This window comes from Ambystoma mexicanum, chromosome 8 (assembly GCF_040938575.1).
Source record: "Ambystoma mexicanum isolate Mex_15411 chromosome 8, UKY_AmexF1_1, whole genome shotgun sequence".
NCBI classification, from domain to species: Eukaryota; Metazoa; Chordata; class Amphibia; order Caudata; family Ambystomatidae; genus Ambystoma; species Ambystoma mexicanum.
In genome coordinates, this window is record NC_090929.1 from 175,256,410 (window position 1) to 175,277,904 (window position 21,495).

Consider the following 21,495-nt stretch of genomic DNA (forward strand, 5'->3'; position numbering starts at 1 on the left):
CCCGGTTCAATCAACTGACGGCGGAAACCCAATGGCCTGACAGCAAGAAAACGGCTGTTTTTTACAAGGGTCTTTCTGAAGAACTGAAAGACTCCTTATCTACTGTTCCTGTGGTTCCTACGGGTTTCCCAGAGCTGCTCGATTTGGTTCTACAAATCGACGCCCGAAGGAATGCTCGAAAGGGAGAGAAAAAGCCCTTCATGCCAGTCTCGGGGCGGTCAGAGACACCAGCAGTCGTCTCTAACGACCCTGAACCCATGCAAATAGGCGCCGTGAGAGGCCGATTGTCCAATGCAGAACGGGAGAACCGAAGAAAAAACCACTTATGTATGTACTGTGGTTCTTCCGAGCATTTATTGGCAACATGTCCTAAAAAACCTGTCAAGCGTGCGGGAAACGCCAAAACTCGACATTAGCAGGAGTCCCTATGTCGAGTGTTTCATCGGACTCCAGTACCATTCCTAAACATGCACCTGTAATAGTTCAGGTGACGTTACATTGTGATGAGCGAGAAGTGGTTTCCAAGGCCATGGTTGATTCTGGAGCCACCAGCAATTATATAGACATCACCTATGCCAAGAACCATTCCTTACCCCTTGTAAACAAAAAAAGACCTGAAACGGTGAACACCGTGGACGGATCTGTTTTAGTTTCTGGTATGGTAACCCAGGAGACGGTACCGGTTCAGATGACGTTATCTAATAACCATTCAGAAGAAATCATCTTCGATGTTATTGCTGCTCCGCAGTACGAGATCATACTTGGTCTTGCATGGTTAACCCTTCACAATCCTGCTGTTGACTGGGTTTCGGGATCGCTCCAATATCCTTCGACTCATTGCAATGAACATTGCTTTACCAGTCAGGAGGTGTCAAATAAACAACACATATTGGCCTCTATGGTGGAGGAATCTGCTATCAGCGTTGTACATCGATGCGACAATATAATACCATGCGAATACGCTGATTATGCTGATGTCTTTGATAAAGGCCAGGCAGAACGATTACCTCCTCATCGACAGTACGACTGTCCTATCGAATTGATTCCTGGTGCCAAAATTCCTACAGGCCGTGTTTATTCTTTAACACCTAAAGAAGATGTCGTGTTAAAAGAATACATTGACAAAGCGCTAGCAACGGGCTTTATACGGCCCTCACAATCTCCTGCTGCATCTCCTCTATTCTTTGTTCCTAAGAAAGAGGGAGACCTCAGACCATGCATTGATTACAGGGCACTTAATGATATCACCATCAAAAACCAATACCCCTTACCACTAATAAACGTTCTGTTGGATCAGTTAGGCACTTCCAGTTACTTCACCAAATTGGACTTGCGAGGTGCATACAATTTGGTTCGCATTCGTGAAGGCGACGAATGGAAGACCGCTTTTAAGACACGGTATGGTCTTTACGAATATCTGGTGATGCCTTTTGGTCTGTGCAATGCTCCCGCCACATTTCAATTCTTCATGAATGACATATTCAGAGACATAATGGACCGATTTGTGGTTGTCTATCTGGACGACATTTTGATCTACTCATCATCTTTATCGGAACACGTCAGACATGTTTCTACAGTCCTACAAAGACTTAGGGAGAACCATCTTTATGTGAAAGCCGAAAAATGTGTCTTTCATTCACAGGAAGTGGAATTCCTGGGTTACGACATTACCAATCTAGGTGCTCGAATGAGTCGTTCCAAGGTAAAGGCCGTCTTGAACTGGCCAATTCCACATAACGTCAAGTCACTACAGTCTTTCTTGGGCTTTGCGAATTTCTATAGCAGATTTATCCATTCCTTTTCCAAAACAGTAGCTCCTTTGACGGCTTTAACTAGTTCCAAAGTACCTTTCTGTTGGAACCAACATGCCCAAGCAGCATTCGAAAAGCTGAAGGAAGCATTTACCACTGCACCCGTGCTTCAACATCCGGATCCTGATCGCCAGTTTGTTGTTGAAGCGGATGCATCCAGTGTCGCTATTGGCGCAGTGCTCTCACAAGTTTGCACGGAAACCAAGGAGGAACACCCAGTGGCTTTCTTCTCTCGTAAACTCACCTCATATGAACGGAACTACACCGTTACTGAGCGGGAACTACTGGCTATCAAAGATGCCTTCCGAGAATGGCGTCATCATCTTCTTGGGGCCAAACAACAGGTGTTGGTGTACTCTGACCATAGAAATCTCCAAGCATTCAAATCCATGAAATGCCTTACGGCCCGTCAGGCCAGATGGCATGTCTTTTTTGCCCAATACGATTTCCAGGTCACCTATCGTCCTGCCCGAGAACATGTTAAATCGGACGCTTTGTCCCGTATGAGTAAAGAGGCGCAGGAAGAAAAACAAGTACAGACCCAGCTGTTGGCAGATCATGTGATTTGTAGTTGTTCGGTTCAACCATCCTTAAAAACCGAAATACAAGAGTGGGTAAAAAACAATCCACAAGTAGTCCAGGATATGAATCTGGACGTGCATAACGGTTTACCATTCACACAAGGAGTGCTTTATCTACCAACTCCTTCAATGCGGAATAAAGCCCTCAAATGGAATCATGATTCCTTGATTGCAGCCCATCCTGGACGGAAGAAAACACTGGACCTGCTCAAAAGGTGGTGCTGGTGGCCATCCATGGCAAAAGACGTTATAAACTACGTATCTTCTTGTTCTGTATGTATCCAATGTAAAAATACACCTGGTAAACCAGTGGGCTTACTCCAATCCCTGCCTGTCCCTACCAAACCATGGGACATGATATCTATGGACTTTGTGGTGGAACTCCCCCCAAATCAGGGATATGATACCCTATGGGTCGTAGTGGATTATTTCACTAAATTGGCCCTATTTATTCCTTGTATTGGTTTACCAACTGCTACTGTTCTGGCTGAACTGTTCATCCAACATATATTTCGTTTCTTTGGTCTACCGTCAGTAATCATTACTGACAGGGGCTCGCAGTTCGCGTCACGCTTTTGGAGAGCTTTAACATCTGCATTACTAATTGATGATAGAATGTCCAGCGCTTATCATCCTCAAACCGACGGACAGACTGAAAGGGTCAATTGTACTATGGAACAATATCTGCGGTGTCTGTGTTTGCAATACCAATCGGATTGGCTCACGGTACTGCCGGCGGCTGAATTTGCCTATAACAACTCTTATCATAGTGCCATAGGCACTTCACCGTTCTATGCTCTCTATGGACAACACCCCCGATCAATACCTCTGGATTCCGGTCTATCCCTGGACACGCCTGCCGCAGGCCGTACTCTTCGTGATCTGAAGAGATTACAAAGAAAGGTGAAGCAGCAATTGGAGCAGGCTAAACGACGTGACAAGTTCTATGCCGATGCTCATAGGGTATCCGCACCTGTCTATAAGGCTGGGATGAAAGTCTGGCTATCCACTAAGAACTTAAGGATTCCAGGCAAAAAGAAATTGTTGCCTAGATACATCGGTCCGTATGAAGTGCTCCATGTTCTTAATCCTGCTGCTGTACGTCTGGCTTTGCCACAACGATGGCGGGTGCATCCTGTATTCCACGTCTCGCTCATTAAGCCGTTCTCTGACACTACTAGACTGCCTGTACGGCCTGTTGCTATTTCTGTGCGGGGGTCTGATGAATACGAGGTACAGGACATACTGGATATGAAACTCCGTTCTGGTAGACCATATTATCTGGTGGACTGGAAGGGCTATGGTCCCGAAGATAGGTCCTGGGAACCTCTTTCCAACATACATGCTCCTGCTTTATTGAAGCGCTTTCACACAAGAAGGGGAGAGGTTGTCCCTTTGGGGGATGGCACTGTCATGCATGCTGGACGCTACGCTCGTAGGACAGCGAGACCGTTCTACTCCAAATGGAGGCTATTCGATACGTTACCGGGAAAACGACGTTTACACTTTTCACGTCGCTAACCTCACGTGACTTTTGCTTCGTCACGTGAACTACGGTATTACGTATTTAAGCAGCGTAGAAACTTCACTCGCTGCTTCTGATCGTCTCTATTGGCGTTGTGTAGCTGAACCTCTGATCTACTTCCTGGCTTTATCCTACAGCTACTTTTGGGCCTTCGATAGCGTGTGTTCCGCCACACGCTGATTCCTGGAGCTATCCCTTCGCGTGATAATGCACACGCGTTCTCTGTCTTCAATTGCGGCTGGCCAAGGCTGCGTGAATCCGGCCCGCGTGTAAAATCCACACGCGCTCTTTGTCTTCACACGCGGCTGGCCAAGGCTGCATGAATCCTGCCCGCGTGTAGAATCCACACGCGCTCTTCGTCTTCAAGTGCGGCTGGCCAAGGCTGCGCGAATCCTGCCCGCGTGTAAATCCACACGCGCACATTGTCTTCACACGCGGCTGGCCCAGGCTGCGCGAATCCTGCCCGCGTGTAAAATCCACACGCGCTCTTCGTCTTCAAAGTGCGGCTGGCCAAGGCTGCGCGAATCCTGCCCGCGTGTAAATCCACACGCGCACGTTGTCTTCACACGCGGCTGGCCAAGGCTGCATGAATCCTGCCCGCGTGTAGAATCCACACGCGCTCTTCGTCTTCAAGTGCGGCTGGCCAAGGCTGCGCGAATCCTGCCCGCGTGTAAATCCACACGCGCACGTTGTCTTCACACGCGGCTGGCCCAGGCTGCGCGAATCCTGCCCGCGTGTAAATCCACACGCGCACGTTGTCTTCAAACGCTATTTTCTTCTAACTCCTGCATCTGTGGATTTAACAGAAGGATTGATCCCTAAAGTGGGAAGGAAGCCTTTCAAGGATCATTGGAAGTGACTTTGAACTGAACTTTGGACGCTATCCTGTGGTGAATTCAACCCGTATCTAGCGTGAGCCTCGTTCCGTTCGGGATAAGTCTCCCTTACTAATTTTCCCTTCCCTGACGTTTTGTTCTTCATTTCAAATCCATCAAGAGACTTCTGGATTGTTCTACCCAGAGATACAGGTCAGTGTGATCATTCCTGTCATTATCTAATTCATCATACTCAGGTTGGAGCAGTTATTCATGATACTTTAATTTGTCCTAGGCTGGATTACTATACCTTACCCACGCCCTTTCCAGTGATCCATCGCTCTGCCTGTTTTATCAGCCAGAGGGTTGTATCATTTGGAAGGTCTTTGTTGACTTCACGACTATCAAGTCGGGTGAACAGGGATCCGGAAGACCCTACCTCCTGTATCCTTTTGAGTATTGTATCCTTTTCAGTTGATACTTTGGTACATTTCTGACACCCATTTATGTAACATGTTTGAAGAGGCGGCTTCCTCCGGGGTTCTCCCAGAGTCCACTCGGACTGCTTTGATCACAGTACTGCTTAAACCCAACAAAGACTCTAGACAATGTTCATCCTTTAGCCCTTCAGCCCTTTGTCTTTGATAAATACAGATAACAAAATCTTGGCAAAACTGCTTGTGGCCCGGCTTCTTCCCCACATGCCCACCCTGATCCTCCCAGATCAGGCGGGATTTATCCCTGGACGATCGACACAGAACAATCTGCGTAGATAATTCACTTTAATGCATAATGTGAACCCGGACGTCCCTATTGCGGCGGTGGCCTTGCATGCGGAGAATGCATTCAACTCTGTTGAGTGGCCTTTTCTGTTCAAGGTCCTCCGTCGCACGGGCGTGGGCACCACGTTTCTTCACTGGGTCAGACTCCTCTACTCTGCCCCCGCACGCCCTGGTGTACACAAATGGGATTCAATCCACTCCTATTTATCCCTCTCAGGGTACTAGGCAGGGGTGCCCTTTTCCCCCCCTATCGAGCCAGTGGCTTGCGTTCTGAGGGAGTTTCATTCTCATCGGGGAGTGACCATCCGTTCCTGTGTATCCATTGTCTCCCTCTATGCGGACGACATGTTATACATAAAACACCCTCGGACTAATTTACAGCCCGTGATGGAGGAGCTATCCGCTTTCGGTGCCATCTCCGGCCTACAAATTAATTGGTCTAAATCGAGGTCCTTCCACTCACAACTGGGGTCTTGCCACAGGATGTTGGGGAGGCCTTTGCTTGGTGCCCACAGGGAATTTGCTATTTGGGTGTCAGAGTGTCCACTTCCCCTACAAACCTCTTTGCAGAGAACTACATCACAGCCCTGCAACACCTGGAGCATAGGGTAGATACTTGGATATGACTCCCCCCTGTCCCAAGCGGCCCGCATCTCTCAAATATAAAATGGTTATCCTACCGAAACTACTTTACATTTTCAATAACGTCCCGGTATGGCCCCCTATGTCCTTTTGCAAACGTGTAAGGGCACTGATGTGCAAATTGATCTGGGCAGGAAATCATCCCCGTATATCCCTACGTACATTGTGCTGTTCGTACGCGCAGGGTGGGCTGGAGGTCCCAAATCTTTTTCTTGATTACCTTATAGCTCGTATACAATACTCAATTTGATGGTGGTCGCCTACGAATAGCTGTCCCCATTCTCAACTGGAAAGGTCCATCGCTCAGACTGACGACCTGAGGGGCTTTCTCTGGGTTGCCCGGGAGCGCCATGTGAGGGCGGAGGTTCAACCCTTAGAGATCGCGTTGAAGGCCTGGGATCAGCTAGCGAAATGGGCAGGGTTGGGACTGTGGTATTCCCCAAAGATGGCCGTATTCAGGGTCCAAGGGATCCCCCTTACATTCGAGCACATTTTCATTCAACATTTCCAGGCTCTGTAGGTCTATACGTTGGGAGATGTTGCGCCGCATGGCTAATTTATAGTCGGGGGCGAGTGGTCTCCGATCACTATGCTACTGTACCTTCCGCCTTTGTGAAGTGTTGAGACTAAGGTGGCCCGATTTTCCCTTGGCTCCGGCGGTTTCTCCAATCCTGGAGTACGTCTCAAATCCGATATCCTCTATAAGGGTGGTCTCCTCCCTGTATGGGTTGATGTGATTGTTGCCGTCTCCCTCATCCCAATATAAGACTAAATGGGAAGGCAGTTGTTAGAGGCTCAATGGGGTTTTGTACTTAATCAGTCCAAATCGATTTCTACCAACAGGCTTCACTTGATTGATTATAAGTTCCTATATCAGTTGTATCACTCCCCTCTTTCGCTGCATAAACTGTTCCCACACAGGTCCCCGAGCTGCAAGAGATGTCAACAGACCCCAGCCGACTTCTTCCATGTGGCTTGGCTTTGTCCTCATATTCAAATCTTTTGGTTGGCCATTGCAGATGTTATGTAGAAGTTAATAGATGTCCCGATCCCTTTCACTCCTGAAACTTGGTTGTTGGGGTTGGTGGACTTGCAATCTGGTAGTGTTAAACGCTTGCTTGGCATGGCCTATGTGGTCACAAGGTCTCTGGTGGCACGTTTGTGGGGGGCAGCCACAGCCCCCACTTTACATCATCGGTTGAACGTTGTCGATGTGCGAACGGAGAGAGACTCAGTACAATCAGACGCTTCCTTTCAATAGTAGGCCCAGAGACTATTGGTTGGCCTTCAGGAGCTTCATGTTTGATGAACAGAACTGTGTGAGTGTCTCCTCGTCTCAGAGTACCCTGGAGACCGCTTGGTCATTGCTTTGAAGGTGCATAACCGCTGTGTCGGAGCATTTACTTGGTTCTGTTGTGGGTCCGCCCGGGGGATATGCCCTCTACAGTAACTGTACACTTAATGTTTTTTATTTGTTGGACTTCTAGTTATGACATAACTAGACTGACGTGTTATTGTGATATGCATGCATGACTCGGAAGGGGTTGGGAGGGGTTGGGGTGGGTGGGGATATATTACTCCCCATTGTTTAATTACATGGTTTTGTGTTGTAAAAGTTAATATAAACAGTTTAAAAAAAAAAATGTGAAGAGAGCGGTTTTCTACTATGTAGATAAAACCAAACGGCTTAGGAAAACGGATCAACTGTTTGTCTCCATGGCTAGAGGCAGACAAGGAGAGCGCGTTTCAAAGCAAGCAATCTCCAAATGGATAGTCAAATGTATACAGTTATGCTATTCATTATCAGACAAGACACTGCCTTCTACACCAAGAGCCCACTCTACAAGGGGCACTGGGGCTACGTTGGCTTTTCTTGCAAACGTACCATTAGACAACATTTGCAGAGCCGCGACATGGAGCTCAGTTCATACCTTTACTCAGCACTACTGCATTAACACAAATTCCAAAACAGATACACAGGTGGGACAAGCGGTTCTAAAACATCTATTTGCCGCTATTCCTTCTCACAACCCACCACCTTCTCATAACACTGCTTGCTAATCTATGTATAGCATGTGATCTAAGCAGATTACACAAGCATCAGAAGGAATACATTATGGTGAGTAATCGTATTTCTGGTGCTTGTATCTGCTTAGATGCACATGCGCCCACCCTTCCTCCCCTGAGGGAAGGTATATAGATGTTTACTTGAGCTTTCCATATATGTACGTATCTGTTTAGGAACTTTGTACTCTCTCTACTCCTCATGCTACCTCATGTCAGAAAAAAAAAACAATCTAAGGGACCCACACAGGTGAGGGATCATGGGTGCAGGGGACGTCACAATAGGGATAGTATTACTGGCACGCCCTATTTCGACGCCCATTTTTCGAATTTCAAAAAACTAATACTTTGCAGCTTACACTAGATGTCGGCCTATACATAGCATGTGAATCTAAGCAGATACAAGCACCAGAAGTATGATTACGGTGATTAATGTATTCCATATTTGCCAATGTAGATTAACTGAGCACAAAGTGAGTTATTGTGATTGTGTATATAACCTTGAACCTTAATTATATAAAGACTGTTTTTACTAATACAGTGTGTGGACATTCCTTTGTGGGGGTTTGGGGACTACACTGTACTTAAGAACCAGCCTGCATCACCTCCTGAGAAGCTAGGCTTTGATTGCTCGACCATGTTTACCAAATAGAGCATCTTGGCTGGGGTCCTCTCTTCCTCTCCTCTGCCATATAGAGAGCAGGAGTACAGACACCACTCTCCAGTCTTTACAGTTACCTGTGCAAAGATTGGGAGGGGGAGGGGGGTCTAGTAGATGTATACATACACACACAAGCATTTAGACTGAGTGCCAAAATGGCTACCTTACACAATTAGGCTAGATGATAATAGATAATAAGAGTGGTGTGGATTTACTGGAATAGAGTAATGGCTGTACGCTCCACATTACACTTACCTTAACCATTGCTGCAAGGGCCTCGGAAATGCTGCTATTCCAGTCACTGGGGAGGGAGTCCACGGACCAATGAGAACCAGAAGGATGGGGTGGGGAGCGAGGATGGATGAAGATGAATGGGAGAAGGCCGAGGGGAGCAGGAACAGATGGCCGACAGGGCAGAGGCAAAGAGACACCTGACTGCCAGAGCCAATTGCTGAGGGGTTGGGTGAGGGAAAGAAAAAGACAGAAACAAAGGACTACAGCACTAAGGCAGCCCACTCCAGAGGTCGAGCAGATCAAAAAATAAAAAAACTGGTTGAGAGGCACTGTAAAACACCAAATAGATCCCTCAGAAAATCAATTGCAAAATACACTCAAATCCCTTCAAAGGGTGCTCAAAAACAAGCCAAAAATGGATCAGAATCAAAAGAAAGGCCCTCACCAAGCATTATACAGGCCCTAAGACTGATTACCAAGGTCTCTGTGCTGGATGACTACAGATTGCATTGTGTGGATACCAGAACCCCTGGCAGGAGAGTATACCAGGCAAGTTGTGTAAAACGAGAGAAAAGGAGCAACATCATCTGAGATACCAGGTGTTCTGAAAGAAACCAAGATTACTAAGCCAGACAGTTTTGTGTGCAAGTCTTGTAATGGCCAAGAGTGGCCCAATGAATGGTTGTGTATTAAAACTCGGAGTACAGGAGAAGGGAAACCACCCTCTGAAACAAGGACCTTCATCCCTGAGAGGCCCAACGACTTGTGTATAAAAACCTCAAGAAATAATCATCCAGGGGAAGGGAATTACCCTTTGAAGCAAGGACCGTTATCCTTTTATGGAACCATTTATTGTTCTTTTGTGAACACTTTTCTAAACCACGCAAGGTTAAATAAATGTTCTCTTTTCACCTTCGAGTTTGTTTTATTGTGAGTGTCCAAATATAACATTGGACCAAAACAGTTTTTTATTTGGATGTTCTGACACAGACACATCCTTAGTTTTTGTTTTAGGTAGGGAAATTCCTCTAAGGAATAGGGTCAGAGAGGCATTTTCCGAACCCTTTTAATTTTCAATGAAAAGTCTTTAACCACACTCCTGGCTGACATGTGCCTGAGTTTAATTCCTGACTCTTCACACTAAGATATGGGTACCACAATCAGTGGCAAAAACACCAACCTGCTGGTAAGTCTTGGTATTCTAAGACCGCTAAATTGGTAATTTGGCACATTATAAAAGCTGTGCTACATAACCAAGTGCCAGAAAGATTTGTGGTGTTGTATCCAGCTAATGCATTCTGTGTACTTGTGTAGTTTATGTCCAATGCCTTTGAGGTAAGTGGAGATGATTGCCTATACCTTTGTCTCGTGTTGCTTATGGTCACTAGGATCTTTTAGAATGTGTTGCCTTTCTCCAAGACTTCTTTGGTAGGACCAATGATTTAAAAGGAACATTGCAAAATCTTTTTTTTATTTGATATGCATTTACCTTTCAGGGATACCACCATGTATGCTGTGTCTGCCGATGCCAAAGGTCTGGACACTGTGGTCAGTCTGCTAGCTGATGTTGTTTTGCAGCCTCGGTTGTCAGGTAATTATTCTTCCATTTGCTTTGGTAGGAACTGTGACTCCATTGAGGATTAATACATAGCTGGTGACATGCTGTCACTTGAACAAAGGATTTATACATCGCAGTTTAGTGGAAAGAATATAAGGCAGTCCCTTTTTGTAGAGCAAAGAAACGCACCTGTAAGAGAAAACCGTCATCAAAGTCAACTAACTGGGTACACTGTTCTGAGCGTCTTTGTCCTTCTCTGGTTAAATCGTTCCTGGACAGATTTGTGCTTGTAATCTTTCGTAAATAAAACGCATAATTCGAATGGATTGTGTCCTCCCACGTATTCCTTATCTTTGATGTTTCCTAATATCCAGCTTGCCACCTCTAAACATTTTTTTCACTAGAGGGTGCTGTGCGTCAAGTCTGGTCGTGTCGATGTCACTCGGAGGCCTCTGTCTCAAAGTCAACGTCACCACAGGTATTAGTAGCGTGCACAGTGCCCGTTGCTCAGTTTCGATTTTCCGTGCTTCACAGCTTCGGTAACGTAATGCTTGGTTCCGTGAGATACTTCGAATTTCTTTGAGTTTCTAAGAGAATTTCATCGAGTTTTCAACAAGATAGCTTCCGCATCGGCTCGGTCTACTCCTCAGTCCGGATTTAAGTGCCAGGACTGCGGTGCTAAAATGTCCATGACGGACCCGCACAGGATCTGCCTGTGGTTCATAGGGTCAGAACATCCATGCTCATAGTGTGACTAATACATGTCAATGACGACCAAGGCATTGAGAGAACGCAGAGGGAAGTTGGAGAGAGGTATGCCTCAAAATTCTATTAACCCCTCCAAACGTAAATTGTCTGACGAGTCGAGGCCTTCGTCTCCTAGTCATAAAAAACCTAAACGCTCCCATTCGCAAAGTGGGTTGCATTATTCCTTGTCTTCGAGGCATGGCAAAAAGAGGCGCCATAGGTCGCCGTCCACTTCCTCATCCAGTTCACCCGAATGGGTCGTTTGTCCCTCAAAACAGATTACCCCGACTCAGTGGGAGGAATTCAGAGTTAGTCCCCCTCGACAACACCTAGAGGTGATACCCCAGTCAGAACACCTGGGAAGCACAAGAGCCGTGAGTCTTCGAACCCGGCTGTGAAAACTCCTCGAGAGCGGTCTCACCTCTCGAGTCGAGAGAAAGCCTCCATGACATACAAAAAATTATCAACGCTGAAAGAAACCCATACAGTAAGCCCGAGAAGCGCGCCCTTGATGCCAAAATCGAAGGAGAAGCAATTGACGCCTCGAGTGTCGACCTCCTCAACGCTGCATATGCCAATTACTTCGATTCTATCATCGAAGACCTCGACGTTTGTGTTGAAACCATCGATAACTTTGTGGAAACCTTCGAAGCCATCGACAGTTTTGTCAAAGCTGTCAAAATCGACGATTTCGACACTGTCCGATCCCATTATGACGTCTATAGCGCCTTCTTCTTTTGAGAAGATTTATACACTACAACCTCGCTCTAGAGTATTTTAAAACTTTCTTCAATTTATGAAGATGCAGAGGGGTCATCTGAGGAGGAAAGACCATTTGGTCTAGAATATGGAACACCTTTTGTTCCAGAGGAACTCATATCGGAAGAGTCTGGTATAAAATACTTGCAGGACTGTCTTCATGAGATGAGTGGCATTGACCCTTCCCCTGAAATTGATTTTGATAATGCAGATCCAGGATATCATGCTGAAGGTACTTCTAGACAACTCATGACGAGTGCCATGGAGTTTATAGGATGGTCCAGACCCACACCTGTTTTGGAACAGGACGATTTAATGGACATATTGGATAACTGTCCACAGGAAGACCCAATTGTCCCATTTCATAGGGCTCTGCAGAGGAGGATAACTTCCAATTGGGAAACACCCTAGGTTGTCCCAGCAGTGAGTAAGAAGCTAACGGCCAAACGCAGAGCTGCTACATCTCATCCTCTGTACCTTTCAAAACATCCGACAACAGAAAGCCTGGTAGTACAGGCAGCTACTTCTGATAGACAAAATGTCTATCCCAAAATTCCACAAGATAGGGATGACAAAAGATATAATGCCATGGCCAAGAAGGTTTTCTAGGCCGGTAGTATGGCGTTAAAATCTGCTAATGCCATGTGCACGTTGGTGAGATTTACCCACACCCTTTCGGAGTGTATTGCTATGGCAGCTGGCCACATCCCCGAAGGGGAGGAACGACATGGTTTCTTGAACATTGTGAAGGACGCTATGTGCGAATCCCTCAAGACCGATCCTGACTCGGTTGACAGCATCAGCAGAGTCATGGCGGCTAGTATAGTGATCCGTAGATTTGCGTGGTTGTGACAGTCTGGATTTGCCCCAGACATTCAGTCCAAGCCTCTCAACATGCCCTTTGATGGCACACATCTATTTGGGAATAAAGCTGATGAGAGTTTGGAGAAGCTACAAACTTCCAAGGCGGCGGCCAAATCCCTTGGAGCTGCAATAAGGCAAACTCCAAACTGCCCCACAGGTGCTCCCTGGAGGGGTAGGTCCTTTTGCTATTATTCCGCATTCTGAAAAGGCAGAGGTCAGCCAGCTGAAAGAGGTCAAAGACAATTCCCTGTGGTGGATGGGGTAGAGGTACTAAGACTGCAACAGCAGGGGCTGCTTCACCCTCAGCCTCTGCGTCAGCCGCTCCAAAACCTCTCTGAGGTCTTATATCACAAGACGGCAGTAGGAGGCAGGTTGTCGCAGCATCTGGCCCCTGGTTACTGCCTACCTTTCCTGCAAAAACCTGAGTCATCCACCAGGGAACACCTCTTTGAAGGTTCCGGATCCGCTCCTTATGCAGGAGATTTTAACCGTGCTGGAGAAAGGTGCTATAGAACCAGTACCTGTAGCGGAGAGGAACAAGAGTTGGTACTACTCTTATTTTCTAATTCCAAAGGAGGACGGAAAGTGAGACCCATCTTGGACTTAAGAGACTTGAACAAGTTCCTCAGGAAGGACAAATTCAAGATGGTAACCCTTTCTCAGATCCTTTAGGCCCTCCAGCTTCAGGATTGGATGGTATCCTTGGACCTCCAGGATGCTTACTTTCATGTGCCGATCCATCGCAAGCACAGACAGTACCTGACGTTCGCCATTGGCAACTCACTATCAGTTTCGGGTTCTGCTATTTGGGCTAACCTCTGCCCGAGGATTTTCAACAAGCTAATGGCGGTTGTGGCAGTGAGTCTCAGGAGAGGGTGGATTCACGTCTACCCCTACATGGACGATTGGCTGATCAGGGCCCGTTCCCCAGAACACGCCCTAGAACATCTCAGCTATACTTGCCACTCCCAACACAGGCTGCACTTCTCCCTCAACTTCAAGAAGTCCCAGATGATATCATTTTAAAGACTCCAATTTATCGGAGCAATCCTGGATGCATCCCTGGGAAAAGCCTCGCCACCAGAGGTGAGGGCTCAAGACATTCTGCAGATGGTGACAACATTTCAAAATGCCCTACATCTACCAGCCTTCGATTTCTGTGGTTGCTTGGCCTCAAGGCATCCTGCATTTTTCTGGTCCCAGAGGCTTGTCTGAGAATGAGATCTCTCCAATGGGCTCTCGGGAACCAGTGGTCACAGTTCTCAGGAAAGATGTCCGATCTCCTACAAATCCCAAACAGATTCTCACTTGACGTTCAGTGGTGGGCCTGTCGGGAGAACATCTTGAAAAGAAAACCTTTTTGGCAACCATGGCCAAAGATAGCAGTAGTGACTGACTCCTCACTCACGGGGTGGGGAGCCCATACCAACAATTTGACCATCAGCGGGCGTTGGTCTCCATCTGAGTCCAAACTACATATCAACCTTTTAGAGCTGAGGGCAATCGGACTAGCACTGAAGGCCTTCCTGCCATCTGTACGGGGAAAGAATGTCCTGATAATGACAGACAACACAGTGGCCATGTACTACCTCAACAAGAAAGGTGGAGTAGGGTCACTACCACTGTGCAGAGAGGCAATGCAGCTCTGCTTCTGGGCATTACAAGAAGGAATCTATCAGCAGTTCACCTAGCCAGAGAGAAGAACACAATGGCGGACGCTCTGATCAGGCAGAGCGCAGTCTCCCATGAGTGATAACTAGCTCAGGAAGTCCTTAAAGATATCTTCACCCTTTGGCAAACCCCACAAGTGGATCTGTTCATGACCGGTGCTAATCGGAAGTGCGAACTGTTTTTCTCATGGGAATTTACCCCAAGAGGAGCTCTAGGAGACCCGTTCGTGGTGGACTGGGAATTTCCACTCCTGTACACGTTTTCTCCAGTCCCCATCATTCCTCACGTAATAAGGAGGTTGAGGAGGTACAAGGAAATCCATGATCCTAATTGCCCCGGATTGGGACAGGAAAACGTGGTACCCGGACCTTCTGGACATGTCCAGCTGCCCTCCGATTAGTCTTCCACAAAGAGAGGAGGGTCTGGTACCCCATCTGGCTATCGGGACTCTCAGCCTTCATGCACGGTTTCTGAGAAGCTGAGATACAAGGATTGGGACCTCCCGGATGACGTAATGGAGGTTTTGCTTTTGGCCAGAAGGCCAGCAACAAAATCTTTATGCTGCTGCCGTTGGAATAAGTTCTGCAGCTTGTGTAGAGATAAGAATGTTGACCCTTTCTCATGCAATACACCGATGGTGTTCTTTTCTTTTGCACTTGGCAAATCTGGGTCTCCAGATTGGTACCATCAAAGGTTACCTAGCAGCGCTTTCCATCTTCAAGCGCACTTCATAGGAAGTCTCCTATTCGAAGATTCCTCTGGTATTACAATTCTTAAAGGGATTAACTAATGTTTATCCCCTGACTCCCTTTCAAGTCCTACTGAGGGATCTCAATTTACTTTTAAACTTTCTAATGGGTGCTCCTTTTGAGCCTCTTCATTCTTGCCCATTCAGACTTCTTACCTTGAAAACAGTTTTCTTAGTGACAATAACATCTGCCCGAAGGGTGAGTAACCTGCAGGCTTTATCCTGCAAGCCTCCTCATACTGTTTTTCATAAAGACAGATTGGTATTAAAGGTGAAGCCTAATTTTCTCCCCAAGGCTGTTTATGAATTTCACATCATTCAGAAAATAACCTTACCATCCTTTTATCCTCTGCCACATCCGGGGAAAGAGGAAGAAAGTCTTCACAGACTCGACCATAGGCGTGCACTGAGTTTTTACGTTACCAGATTGGCAATACTAAGACAGAATGATCAGTTGTGTGTGGGATATACAGGTCATAAATTGGGTCTAGCCATCACCAAATAAACCATCTCTATATGGATTATTTTTTAACAATTTCAGAATGCTAGACTGGCCGGTAAAGACGCCTCAGAACATCTAAGGGCTCATTCGACCAGGGGTGTCTCAACTCCGTCTGCCTTGCAGAAGGGAGTTCAATAAAGGATATTTGTGCAGCTGCCACATGGTCGTCCGAACACACCTTTACGAAATACTACATTCTGGATTCCTCTACTAGTCAAGATTCTGCTTTTGGAAAAGCAGTACTGCAGTCTGTGCATACTTGCTCACTTGAATTGTACTCCCTCCTCCAAATTATGTAACTGCTTTGGGAGTGTATCAAAGATGAGGAAGGGAGGACACAATCCATTCGAAGAACAAGTTACTTACCCATGGTAACGTTCTTTCGACTGGATGGTCCTCCCACGTATTCCTTATTGCTCCTCTCATCCTACCCCACAGTAAACTTCTGTTACGATTACAGTCTGCGGTCCCTCTCAAGGGGAGTAACGGTTTAAATCAAGACAGTGCTTGACACTTCAAAACGGAACTGACCAACGTGCGATGCGCGCGCTACTTATACCTGTGGTGACGTCGAGACAGAGGCCCCCGAGGGACATCGACTCAACCAGACTTCGACTCACAGCGCCTACTACTGAAAAAGAAATTCTGAGGCAGCAAGCTGGATATTAGGAAACCTCAAAGATAAGGAATACGTGGGAGGAACATCCAGTCGAAAAGAACGTTACCATGGATAAGTAACTTGTTCTTCTAGTTTGCCTTGTGTACATGCAAGATTGGGCCTTTCTGCAGCATGTGCATATTTATCATCCCAAAATTCGGTTATTCAAATCGCCTCCATTTTATAAATACCTACACATTAACGATCTGAACCACAGGCAAACTTCTATAGTTTACGAAGGCTATGACATGGCCTATCTATAGTTAAATACTGGTAGCAATTATGTTGCACTGTCTAACATATTTTCTTTTTGCAATGTCAATTTCCTTCACACTGCAGAAATTCCACCGATTTCTCTGGAGAGCTAGAATCAGAGTGATCCATCCACTCCCTACCTCAGGTGTCTGTCTCAATACATTAGCCATATGGGAGACCAAGGGTCCAGGTCTTTATCCTCCACATCTAACTGTGCTACCTTCTGTTGAATCATTATTTTTGCAGAGGAACTGGAAAACTGACCTTTTGTCCTGTCCTTTGGTGGTAGCTGATTGGGTGAAGCCATGGCAACATGTTCTATTGTGGCTGTCGGGCAAGATTTGGAGTAGTACCCTTTGGGCGCACTACAACAACCTTGACCTCCTGACAATAGGAACCCAACCTTTTGGTATAAGTCTGTACCAGGTTGGTAGCGTGATTGAGCAGCCAGGCTTATCTCAAGAGGGTTCAATGTGAGCATTAGGGTGGTTTCACAGAAATTCACAATGACAAGTATTCAAATCAACACTTGTACACAAGGTTTCTTGATTAAACAATTATTAATTTAACAGTCGGTTTGAATAAGCCTTCTTCGGAAGGGTCAATATAATAGCAACACACAAATACACTTCAAAATACACACTTAGTTTCTCTAAATCAGCAAGTACCCTTTTGGGATGGCACACAGACACTTCCTACACCCTCGGGTGACTTAATTAGCTAGGACACTGGACATTAATATATCACTGCAGCATTTAGAGCAATACTTATAAGCATGTCAAAGAAAAGGGTTATAGAATAAAACAAGAGATCTCACACACATTCTGAAGCAGGTAAGTACTTTTGAACCCCCGATGCAAAGTAAATTAACCCCTTTCTGGGAGGAAAGGTAAAACACAATGTCAGAGGACAGAAGAGTTATTCAGGGAGCCAGGCCAGCCAATGTCAATTGGGCAAAAGTCTCAGTGAGCTGAAGCACTTCTTGTAGGTGAATAAAAGTCTTGCACAATGTTTTAGAAGTCTTTGTAGAAAATAGTAGAATCAATATAGGGCCACATACTGGTTAGGCTTGTGAAGTAAAGAAGCTGTGAGCAACTCTACAGAAGCATCCAAGACAAGTCTCAACTGAGATAAAGTAAGGCTACCACAACAAGAGGTAGTTCTCTTAGACTGTACAATACCTTTGGTTAGAAGAAATGGTTCCAGCTGGTGTCTGTTCCTGTGTGGCTCTGCAGATCCTGTTGTTCCTGTGACTCAGTAGTGAGGACAAGAGGAAGTCCTTCAGGGGACTCCTGCAACGTAACAGGACGGTCGGCAACTCAGCAAATAGCACCACCGCAGACTCTCGGATACCACTTTGGACTTTCGTTGCATCTGGGGTCCAGCACTCTGTTGAGGTGGCGCAGGCTTGGTCATTCCTGCTTCCTAGGAGTCCAGAGCATCTTCCAGCAGCTCAGGGTCTGACTTAAAAGTGATGCACTCTGAATCTGGTGTTCCTCGCCCTGGCACTTCGGTTCCTGCAGCAGCAAGGAAGTTCAGCCAGCTTCGAGAGGATGTCCAGACGAGTTCACTTTGGAGTTGATTGGTCCCACCAACTCAAGGGGAGAAGTCGTCCTTACAGGACTTCTCTAGTCGAGGCGAATTCGGAGCTTCAGCACAGCAGCTGGGCTTCACCGGGCAAACCAAGGGCCCAGGAGTTGCAGCAGGCGTCTCCTCCAAGATCATCTTCGGATTCCTTCGCCCATTGGTCGACTCTGCCTTCCAAGCCAAAAAGCCTTGCCTTTTATGCAGGTTTCTCCCATTCATTCCAGCCTAGCTGTCAGTCACCCAGCAGGGTGGCTGTCCTTGCCGGACAGCCACCCGGCCAATCACCTTTGGGTGCATTCCTGTAACCAAGGGGATTAAGCACGGGGAGTTTCGGGCACCTCCCTCACTTCCTGCTCCTACCAAACATACTGGAGCCAGAGGCGGACATCACTCGTGAATCCCGCCAAAGGCAAACCGAGCAAAGGGACCTAACCTGGTTTGGCGCACAGAGTAAATCTCAAGAAGGACCTTTCCACAAAGAAATGGCGAAAAAATAAGACCAGGGCCATTTTGACAAAATGGGCACCCTTGAGTGGTTTACTGCAGCTGCAGAGAGGAATTGGCACATTTCTGAGAATTCTCCCTAACGGTGGCTCTGCAGAATACGGTGGGGGGTCTGTGAGGCTCATCAGTTGAACATACCAAAGAAGGGGGCTCCCTCCCCCCAAATTGAAAATAACTTTGCATATTATATTTGGAAATTAATTCCCTTGCTGGAATATTTCCAGAACTTGCATCCCTTAACCAAGTGAGCTGGTATTGGGAAAGATCTTCAATGGCGTCATCAGCAAATCTGCTTTCTATCTGGTTTCTGACTGATTTTTGGGTGGCGTTAGGCCACATTTTAATCACTCGCCTGCTTCAATTAATTTGGTTTGGGGTGCACTAGCCAGTCCCTATGGCTTCCATTGCAGGGAATGTCTCATTTTGTTTTGGAACTTTTTGTTAGTGTAGCACAAGCGATCTTTAGCAGAGTGCAGCAAGGGATACGTTGTGTCCACCTTATTTTTTATTTTTTAACTAACATCCCAGTTAAGGTTTGGACGTGTTGATGGCAGTAAACCGTTTTGCAGCTTGTTTCCAGTGTAAAGCCCTGCACCTTACTTTTGTTTAACCACGATAATGCCTTTTGGAAAATTCTTGACCCTTTCTCCCTGACCCACTCGGCTATTTACTGTTTATATTGTCCTTTTTGAGTTTTTTTTGTTTGTTTTCAAATTCAGTTTTATTGGTGTAAGCATAATTACAACACAAAACAGATTTCCTGCAAACATTATCACAGTGCAAGACCCGAAGACATCAAACAAGATTTCAGTCCCTCAGCCCCACTCCCCCAAACCGGGTTAAAACACATCTTTCCCCTCCTAACCCCAACTGTTTTCCTGCGGCTGCAGGGTAATCACTTCCTTGGTTCCTCCGGGTCACGAAGTCCTCTCCCTTTGGGTGCACCTTGGAGTCTTCGGGTCTCAGTGGAGGCACTACTAACTTAATTGGCTTTGCCCCCCAACCCCACCCCCGATGCACCATTGTCTCCTCTGGTACCCTGTGTCTTTCCTCCATGGGGAGGTAGGTCAGCCGTTCCCTCCTCCCCTTAGCCCAATATCTCTTTCACCTCTTCCCCCATGTCAACCTCCTGTGGCCCAGAATCCTGTGTGAGTGGATCCTACCTGGTATCGCTTTAACCGGAGCCCAGAGCCATTCCCCTAGTGTGACCGGACAGAAGAGAAAGTTCTCTATCCCCACCCTATGTGTGTCCTTATCTATGCGCAGATGGGGAACCAAAGCCCTGAATTGAGCGCCCTATAGTACGTTCTCATCCCTGGCAATCCCACCCCTCCCTTCTCCTTAGGTTGAATCAATAGTTTGTAGGCTACCCTTTGCTTTTTCCCTTTTCCCTTGCCACAGAAATGTTAGCATATTATTTTTTAATTCTGCAAAGTGTATTTCTGGGATGTCTATCGGGAGTGCCTGGTATAAGTATAGCACTCTGGAGAGCAGTACCATTTTCATTGCATTTAAACGCCCCAGCCAGGAGATCGTCAGTTTCGTCCATGTCTATAGATCTCCCGTCAGCCTGTGCAGGAGCGGGGGGCTCAGGAGGGGGGGGGGGGTAAAGTTAAAATCATACATTTTACTTAATTCTCTCGGTATTCGCACCTCCAGGTACTGTATGCTGTCTCTTTCCACTGGTATCCCCAGGTGCGACCACCTCCTAAGCTGTTCTTAAGCGCCCTCTCCCAGAGGGTGGAGGATTGACTTACCTATATGTATCTTAAAGCCCAACACTTTTCCGTATTCCCTTATGACTCTGAGCCCCTTCTGTAGGGACTCCCCCGTGTTCGACCGATACATGAGAATATTATCGCTGTACATACTTTATATTTCTGCTCTCCCACTTCAAACCCCTTTATCCTCTCGTCCTCCCTTAGCCTTACCCTCAAGGGTTCTATCGCCAAAGCAAACAGTAGGGGCGAAAGGGGACACTCCTGCCTAGTCCCTCTTGTCAGGTAAAACTCACGCAATTTAGCCCCATTGACCACGACTCTGGCCATTGGCTCTGAGTAGATTGCCCCGATTATCCTCCACCCCTATTTTGTGTAACACTGCAAAAAGGGAGCCCCACTCCAGCCTATCCAAGACTTTTCTTGCATCCACACTTAGCAGTGCTTGTTCCCCGGGCTGCTCCCCAATGTGTTCCATTAAATAGAGTGCCTTCCTAATTGCGTCTGGTCCTTGTCTGCCCGTTATGAACCCCATTTGGTCCGGATGTATTATGTGGGACAGCTTCTCTTCGAATCTTGTTGCCAGGATTCGTGTAATGTTTTCTCACCTACGTTTAGGAGTGAGATTGGGCAATATGAGGAGTAGAGGGTCGGGTCTCTTCCCCTCCTTTTGGAATGGCCGATATCAGGGCCTTGCTGAATGTAGCGGGGGCTTTCCCTGTGTCCAGGATGTGGTTAAATAACTTAACTAAGTGCTGTGTCAGGACTCCTGTGTGTACCTTGTAAAACCCTATAGTGTAACCATCTTT

At 46.7% G+C, this 21,495-nt stretch overlaps 1 protein-coding gene across 1 annotated transcript in view; it reads left to right on the plus strand.

Annotated features, from left to right (window-relative positions):
- PMPCA (peptidase, mitochondrial processing subunit alpha) overlaps positions 1 to 21,495 on the plus strand; it is a 422,362-nt gene that overhangs the window by 149,989 nt on the left and 250,878 nt on the right. Inside the window, exon 5 of the mRNA XM_069609581.1 lies at positions 10,612 to 10,706. Coding sequence (XP_069465682.1) covers positions 10,612 to 10,706 — 95 coding nt within the window. The remainder of the gene's footprint in view (positions 1 to 10,611; positions 10,707 to 21,495) is intronic.